We start from the raw sequence: 9107 nt of genomic DNA, 5'->3' as shown, positions 1-9107 counted from the left end.
ATCAGAGTTATACTGAAGCCGTAATGCTCAGGTAGAGTGGAAAGTGAAAATATGAAGAAATAATTGTTGTAAGCAGAAATAAGGAATGACTTGTAATTAAAAAGATTTTTTTCTGGATATTGAAAAGTTGTTCGTTGTCGTCACAGAAAGCTTACGCACACTTATTTATGTAAATACTGTAATTGACATCTTAATTGACCCATCTGTCACATAACTGCATTTTACTTATTATCATGTTACTTCAGCATCTTTTGCACTATTCACCACTGCACGGTTTCATATTTAGTCATGTAAATATTATCATTTTCTTATTATGTTTATTGTTGATATTTAATGTTATACTTGTACATAAGAGAGCACAGTTCACCAAAGTTTAATTCCTTGTGTGTGTAAAGCATACCTGGCCAATAAATCTGATTCTGATTTCACATTTCTTTAGGCAGTAAGCTAAAAAGTTAGGGCGTTTTTATTAAGCAAGATTGTTTCAAACCGTGCCTGAGCACGATTGCTCCCCCCTTCCCTTACCGCCGCTGGTCTGCGTTCACATTAGTAACATCGCTCCATGCCCGAGTACACTTGCATATGTACACAGTTTGATTTAGCAGGTGGCAGTGTGCACATAGTTGGTTTGCAAAAGGCAGAACGAAGAAGAAGCAACCACTTGCAGACTGAGTCCATCCTGCTCATTGTGGATGTTTTTGTTATTTGTGAGACGCCAACAACGACCCTCTTCCTGCTTCAACATCTACCGTGCAGCTCAGAGGATGAAACGGGCCCGTGCTGTGCAGATACGACGGTTTTTGAAGCGACAGGAGCCGTTTAGAATTACGTCATATAGCGGCCCACTTCCTTGTTTGAGCACGGTTGCGTTCACTCGAGTACACAGACTCATGCAGACTCGAGTACAGTACGTTTGTGTTCACACTGATCAAATGAGCCCGACTTTGGGGTCAAGCGGACTCGGATCTGGGACCCAGTTCCCTAGAGTGAAACCCCCCTTAGAGTGCAATTAAATGAGTTTGGATTGTAAGTAATGAATTGAACCAGGGTGGTGTGGTTGGACTGGCTACTATCACTCTGTTTTTCTCATTTAGTGTTGTAACTGTTCAATTTGATGCAGAAAGTGAAAAAAAAAATCAGACTCACTCTGGCCGTACTGACTGTACTGGTATCCGGCTGCAGCCACAGCGGGGTCCATGCTGTAGCTGGTGGTGCTGTATGTCGGGGGACAGTAGGACTGGGACGAGGGGAGGCTGTCCACCGTCTTAATGGAGGCCTCGGCCGAACGCTGGCTGCAGCTGGCTGAGATGGAGTTGGACGGGGAGGAGTCCAGGGCGCTGTGGAGCGGCGAGATGGAGAAGTCGTGTTGCTGCTGCGAGGAAACGCCGCTGGGGTTGCTCAGGATGCTCATCACCTGCGAACACAGAGAGGAGATGATGTCAGCTGACTGTTTCTCTCCAACTCTCCGGTACAGAGAAAGATAGCTCGTTGTTAGCCACCTAAACCTTCCTCTGCAGCCAGAAAAAAACCTCCACCTTACTCACAAGACATCTCATGAGCTAACAGGCACATTATCAGAGAAACAAACATTTTAGAGACATGCTGGTTGTCACGGCAACCACATTGTTCATTCTGGGAGTTGCAGCAGTCACATTAGCCACTTTCCAGAATCAGTGGCTGTTGCAATAATTGGTCGTCTAACGAGATCTCACAGAAAATTTGAGAAAAAAATCACAAACTCTTAACGACACATTCCGATGTTGGGCGGTGACATGTTTATAAAGTAAAGTCCTTCAGACCAATCAAGTCCAGCTCTCTATACTTCAGCTCCTTTCTGCTACTTGAAGGAGTCTTTCTCGCGTTTTGCTTACCCAAATATTCCCCCCCCCCCACCACCACCACCACTAATCCCGGCACCTTTAATTGAAGTAAGCGAGTTTATGCTAAATATGCAGATTTGGATAATTTTTCCACTTTCAAGTTGCACAAAGGGCGGCTCTGTGGTGACAGGCCACCTCCTTGTAGTCCTGAATGGGGAGTGTCAGGCTGCTAGAAACCCCTCACCTCCTCGCTCGAGTCGAGTTTTGACATCTCCTGGGGTCCTGGAGGCTCTACTGCTCAACCTCTGTCTCTCTCTGCTTTACTCTCCTCCCCCATCCCTCACTCCTCTGTCTGAAGCTGAGCCACCAACACCAGGAGAACCAGGTTAATACAAAGTGAGAAAATGTTCCAAATGTATTTCTCACAGTCTCAACATGACTTTTTATTTACTGTAACATCAACACACAACCAAAAATATGAACACACGTTTAGGCTTAAACTAATTTTACTCTCTTATGTTGAGTCAAATGAGCTGTATCCTGTCAAGACTTTGAAGATCTTTTCTTCAGTTATTCACTCACAGACAATTTTCATACTGCACAACAGCGCTGTCATCACGTCTTAAGACACTCATAGATTCTGCAATGTCTCAATATTGGTGTCCCAGTCTGTGAATTCAAATTGCATTATGGCATTGCTGAAGAACAGCAGGATCTCCAAAAACACTCACACACACACACTCTGCCTTGCTGACTCGGCCAATCCCGTCTCGCCCCTGTAACGCCTCAGTAAGAGCCTCAGAAAACGGGACAGAGGGAGGTCAGGTTGTGCTCTCCATTATGCCTCCATGACGTTCAGATTGAAGGCAAAACGTCAGAGAAGCATAAATATCACTTCTAGAAACACCAGTCTGACCCGGGCTCAAGGTAGCCTTCTGCAGGTATTTATGGTTTTGGCTTTTTGCATTTTGCATTTTGCAGTTTGCCTTGCATCAATCATAATCACAACAGCAGTTGTTGTGTAAGAATGGACACAAACCGGGGGAATCATACTAAGTTATGGTTGTTTATTTGAATTAATTTGCATGTTATAGTCGGTGGAGCAGCCCCGCAAAATCAGGTTATTCATCGAAATAATCGAAGACTTTGTTCAGCAGTTATTATTGAATAAAACCAAACCAATTCCTTTCTCTGGAAGTCCTTGAGAAGATCTTTATCAAAAAAGTTATCCCATGTGTATGTGTTAGTTAGCCTTAGCTTAGCAAAAAAGCTGCTTCAAACGTTTCAGTGATTGGTCTGAGCTAACAGCTGCACGCTGAGTAATACTGTGTCCAAAGCCCCTTCCAACTTTCATGTGCACGCTGGCTCCGAGTCCGAGTTTCACTAAACCGAACAAACGCCAAACAATTCAGATGATTGTTACCCCACAACTCTGAGAAAACTCTCACTCCAGCTGTCTGCGGCAGCAACAAGAGACTTCCCTTCTTTGTACCGTCGAAAGAAAGGAAAAAGAAGTGAAGAATTGTGAAGTGTAAATGAACACAATATGCACCCTTTCAGATAAATTACCATTCCAGACAAAGAGTTTCCTCAGTGTGTCTCATTCAAACGTCTTCATCTGTTCTAATGAGGCCTTGTTTTGTTCCAGCTCGTGTCAGAGGAAACCCTCGTCTTTGTTGCCGCCTGAGCTCGGCCCGCTTCTGCAGCTGCGGCGCACTGATAGCACAGACGCTGCAGCCAGGAGCTAAGGCGGGCCTATTAAACATTCCCAGCATGCATTTCACTCAGACTGTATGCACGAGGTGTCCAGTGGTGTCAAAATGTGTTCACAGCAGCACATGTTTTCTTAATGGTAAGAAGCAAGAAGTGTATTGAGGTTTAAATCCAGAGTAAAGACTTAGGCCCCCGGGTCCACATAGCATTTTTTTTCAGGTCAGAAAAGCGTGGCTGTGCGCTCGGAAGTGCTCGCATGAAGCGTTTGTGCGCTCTACACGTCTGTCCTGTCACCATGACAACAGTCTGTTTAGAGTTAGGCTGCTGTATGACTGACACTGCTCTGTTACTTTTTTCTGCATTTTTTATAATTGAGATCGTTTAGTTTCTCGATCAGAAGCGGAGCGAGGAGGATTGTGGGTACAAGATACGATCTGTAGGCGGCAAAACTACGGTGGAATATCGTACATTTGGAAAAGAGCGCCCGTCATGTCAACAGCGCCTTTCTGAAAAGTTGAAGGATTTTCAACTTGAGCGCTCGGAGCGGCCACACAAAAATGCAGAGTGCTCGTAAAAAAAAAAAGACGCTAGACAGTGCACTTTTTTTTCCAGGTGTGCGTCTGCGGCTGAAAACGCTCGCTACTCTTTGAAAACAACTTAAAAAAAATGCTAAACCAGGTTAATATGTAAACAGTACGTTGCATGGGAGTCAAGGTCACTGGAAGGTTTAAGAGAAGGTGACATATAACACACAGGAAGTGGATAAACGTCCGTCTGAAAACAGTGTGAGGAGTCTCTAACAGATGAAGAGATGAGAGGAGCGCAGACGTGTGCAGACGTGACATTTTATCTCTGAGCCACACATTACCATCTTCACATTCAGCTCCCGTCTTCAGCCTCTCACATCGCTCCTGTGAAAAGCTGTCCCCAGCGTTTTATTTAGTTCTCCAGCTCAGCTTGGCGCTCGGTACCAAACAGAGTTTTTTAAAAATAGTCAGCTGAGAGATAATCGGGGATTTCAGGGCGCTAAAAACAGAATCAGGTGGTGAATGTGAAAAGGCTAAAGGTGACAGTGCGCTTCAAAGGAAGTACTTATTGGATTAAACAAAAAAACCACCTGAAGCTGACTCCCTTCACGCCTGTCCCGCGCTGGAACGGGTTGGCAATGTGTGGCTTTCATCAATCATGAACACTCTCGACACAGGAACGGGGTAAAACGTGTGTGGAGGTGGAAGAGTAGGCAGCGTTTAGAGATCACCTTTTTCAATCTCTTAGCATTTATACTCCCATGACTTTGTGAAGGAACATTTGAGTGTGACAGCGTGAATGTCCTCCAAGAAAGACTGAGAGCCTCCTGACACACCTGTGGGATTCATCACATCACGTCAGGAGGGTTTATGCCCCCCACCCTTTCAGTGTGCCAATTGGAAGAGCTTCATACACCAGTGAAATCATCGACCAGCTTCTAAACAGTAGATTTAAACCGTCACTTTTATTTTAACATATTTTGGTGTTTCTGTCTAAAAGGTGCAAACTGTTTGGAAATAGTTCCAGTTCATTGCTCAGGCTGATAATCAAGTATCAGGTTTGCAATAGCTGAAATATAAAGTATACAAGCACCTGAACATTCAAACCAAATCGATGGTTTTTGCAGCTGACCGGCTCAGTTTGAATTTTCTGAAAATATATGACTGAAGGAATCCCTACAAAAATACTTTTTTTTAATGAAGAGTAAGATTATTTTTATTTATGAAGTAAAGACGTCACATCTTTCAAATCCTTCCAACCTCATTGACTTTTAAACAGTAATTAAACTTTTCAAAACATGAGGAGTTGTCGGTCGGCCGCTCGGCTAATTGGTCACTTGAGTGTGTGATGGTGAGTAAGTCAAATGTTTCAGATCTTACCACTCTCACTCTGCAATCTTTACCGTGCAAAAGCTCTTTTGACCTTGAATGTCCACTTTGTTTGACCAGTGCGAGCGCTCTGTTCAGTGCTCAAAGGCACACTTCCTCAGTCTTGGCACGGTTGGAAGAGGTGTGATTCTGCACGGTACATTTCATGCACGAGCACAAGTACGAGGATACACAACGTGGACTGCCTTCATTATTTAGAAATCCAGAGTGTTCTGACTGTATCTGACTGACATGACTCAAAATAAGACACAAAGTCAGTAAAGAAGCCGCCATGTTCTCTGTGTTGTTTTCTGATGTGCGGACACAAACTCGACCATGCGTCCATTTTATTTATACATTTTTTTAGTCCTCATGTCTTGTTATATTAAACACACTTCATGATCACGTAAAGCCATGCATGTGTTGTATTATGAGGTTTTGTATGAGAGGTAATCGCAGCTGGCTTCAGCACGGTAGGGTGTGAGCGCGCCCTAAAACAGCAAAACTGAGAATATTACAGAAACAAACGTATCACTGAAGGTGATCATCTTAAGACCGACTGACCCATGTTCAACATGCTGTTCTCCACTTCGGCCTTCAAAGTTCCCGTTTTAATATTTGCTACTACCACCAAGATCTGCACCCGACTCCCAACTCCCATGATCCTTGAGGTCAGATTACTGGTTTCATCGATAGAGTTTGGTGGCTCTAGATTATGCAATGTAACGGCTCTTTCTACTTTCAGAAGAAAAAAAAGCATCAACCTCAACACGAAGGTTTATCACTGCAGAGATCCTTGTGAAGAAATGTGTGAGCACGATGTCGACAAAAACAACAATTTTTAAGTTGGACGCACTTTAATCAGACACAAATGCTCGCTTTGTTGCCAGCTGAAGAAACCCACTCGAGTAACAGCAAAACTTCCATGTTCCTTTTTTAGGTAATTTAGGCCCAAAAACAAGTACAAATCGAGCTCTGGTTTTATAATGATTGAATTTCCTTAACGCTAACAGCAGATATACTATAACCATACATGTCAGTTGTTAAGGAACAAGAAACGTCAGAGCAGAAATATGTTTTTAAAAGATAATTTAGAAACAGAGTCTGCACTGAATACATTCACCACCAAAGATGGCTGACAACTTTTCAAACTGTAAAAAGCGTCCCACTCACAACATGTCATGTTCACATTCCTTTAAGAACCAAATGTGCGCTCAAACTGCAGACGCAGCGACGTTGAGCGGGCTGTGAGAGTGAGCAGCGCCACGGCAGGAGAGAGAGATAGTTCGCTGTGTGACAATCGAGGATTGACTCATTCTCGACGTTAACTTTCATATGTATCATATATTTGCATTTAAATAATATGTGGCTTCATTATGATTCACCTCACAGTGTCATGTTGAGCTGCGTCTGTGGGCGGATGCAGAGAGTGGGATTAAGGCTGAGGCTGACATGGAGCTGGTGTCAGACACGATCTATCACTATCTTCCATTGAATCATCAGTCAAACAGTAATTGCAAAGCGCATTGAGCTCGTCACTCTTGAATGCAGAGTATCTGATGCAATCAGAGGTAATTATGCACTCAGCTTATGCTATTTTACTTTAAGCAGATGTGTTTTTTGTCAGAGGACGTAATCCTGAAAATCCCGACTCCCCCATCAGTGATGAAAAAGGAATCAAATTCAATGTCACCAAGAAGAAGAAGAAGAAGAGAAAAAAAAAAGCAGGGCTGCAACAACAAACAAAAAAAAAGCTCGTTGTCAGGAAGTCGATTCTTTTATTACCTTTTTCTGATGAAATCGTCTTAATCCAGGAGACAAATATACACTGACCTCAGTGTGTCACTGTGATGTAACCACGGCTGCACATCGCATCATAGAAATGTGGAACGTTTTGAGAAGACATTTCCAACATTTTTAAACTTTCAGGAAAATTGAAGTTCACATCAGAGGATGAGATTTTAACATTTCTACAAGCCGCAAGAAACCGTACATTGATTTGAATTGAAGTCGATTGTAACGCAATCTCTGTTAGACTACGAGTTGGGTCGGTGGGGACGTGGGTTGGGAAGCGGATGGTCGTCGGTTCAAGTCCCGGGTGCAAACCAAGGCTGGAAAATTCTGCCTGGAAGCTGGAGAGGTGACAGTTCACTTCCTGAGCATCGCCTTGAGCTAGTTTGTTTTTGACCACAGATTTCCTCCTGCATCTACCTGAGACTTTTAAACTTATGTTGGCAGAAATGTTGATCTCTTTTAGAAGTTTTGCTTTGCAATATGTTGTTGTTATGTTAACCTTTTGGAGGACAGTGATGTGCTTGAATTCAGTTCTTAAGATGAACAGACTCAACCATGTTTCCCTGTAAACCTCAAATTCAGTCCCTGCACGATCCAAACGACAAAAGTCTCCACCGGTGAATCCCCATGTGGGCTTCTCCAAACTAAACTGGTAACCTTTAATGATTCCAGGTCAAGAGGCTCTTTACGGAGCGTGCCGGGGGTCAAGTCAGAGGCTGGGAGGAGACGGGAGCTGTTTGCTCAAACAGCAGGAAGCTGGTCGGCTGAGGGATGTCAGGTCAAACAGCAGCTGACAGCTTTAATATCTGCTCCTCCTCGCCATAATGACATGTAAATAAACAGAGCGACGGCTCCCAGCTGGAGGCTGACAGGCAGAGCGCCGCTGCAAACAGCAGGCAGCTGGGTTCCTGAATGCATTGCGGGGAGACGGACGGCTCGCAGACAGACAGAGAGAGAAGGAGGAATGTCTCTTTGATGATTAGGAAATATATTTGTTTTAAAGATGTTTTCTGCTACACAGGAAGCAGAGACAGTCAGGCGATCTGCACGGTGCAGTTTGATTCACTTTATTTTGCAGGACTCTGATTGGTTTGGGAGATTCAGCTCACTGTTGCAATTAGCAACCTGACAGGGTGATTGCATTTTTTAAACACTTTTTATCCCAATCTTGTCGTTCTTAAAATAACAGTTTGCAATTAAGAACGACAGGCTACATGTATTTAGCATCATCATCACCACTCAGATTATAAAATATACATACATGACATTTTGTAAAGTGCCATCCCATCCCATTAACTGAAGTTTCTTTTTACATGTTTCTTTTATTTTTGTAAAATAGTTTAGATTTTTTGTTTCACTCTGAAACCATGTGGTCAATCGAGCCTTTCATACACCAAACCGGTGAAATTTTCTGGAATATTTCAGGAGAATCAGGTTCTGACATTGTCTGGATTTGACGGAAATTGTCTCACACAATGCAAAACGTCAGCGCTCTTGGTAGAGTGTGCAGTGTAGGAGGAGGAGGAGTGTTCAGTTATGGTGACTCTGGGTTAAGATCACTCGCAGTAAGGAGGACAAATCAGAGAATCTCCCCTCATCTTGAACATCATCATCATCATCACCACCCGGCTCATTCGCTTGCTGTGTATGTTCCAGATTAAGTTGCACTAGTATGCTTGTGTAACACGCTGAAAATACTTTTTCATATTTTTATATTTTTTTCTGTCATTTTGTTATATCAGTGTGTCTAGTTAAATTAATTTAATTTCCATTAGTATTTCAGTTAATTTACATAAGATCATCAGTAAAAGAAAACAAAGTTATAAACAGTAAATACTGTGTGTTTTATTTTATCTACCTTTTAAGATAAGACACTGGCCCTTTA

General features: G+C 43.0%; 1 protein-coding gene across 2 annotated transcripts in view; it reads right to left on the bottom strand.

Annotated features, from left to right (window-relative positions):
* The window catches only part of LOC109981563 (paired box protein Pax-7), a 56178-nt gene that overhangs the window by 6865 nt on the left and 40206 nt on the right, over window positions 1-9107 (bottom strand). For both annotated transcript variants that reach the window (XM_020630403.2, XM_020630404.2), the window contains exon 8: window positions 1147-1414. In XM_020630403.2, the coding sequence (XP_020486059.1) occupies window positions 1147-1414 (268 nt within the window). The remainder of the gene's footprint in view (window positions 1-1146; window positions 1415-9107) is intronic.

Source organism: Labrus bergylta, chromosome 12 (assembly GCF_963930695.1).
Source record: "Labrus bergylta chromosome 12, fLabBer1.1, whole genome shotgun sequence".
NCBI lineage: Eukaryota > Metazoa > Chordata > Actinopteri > Labriformes > Labridae > Labrus > Labrus bergylta.
The sequence above is the reverse complement of the archived record's forward strand: the minus strand, read 5'-3'. Positions and strand labels throughout refer to the sequence as shown.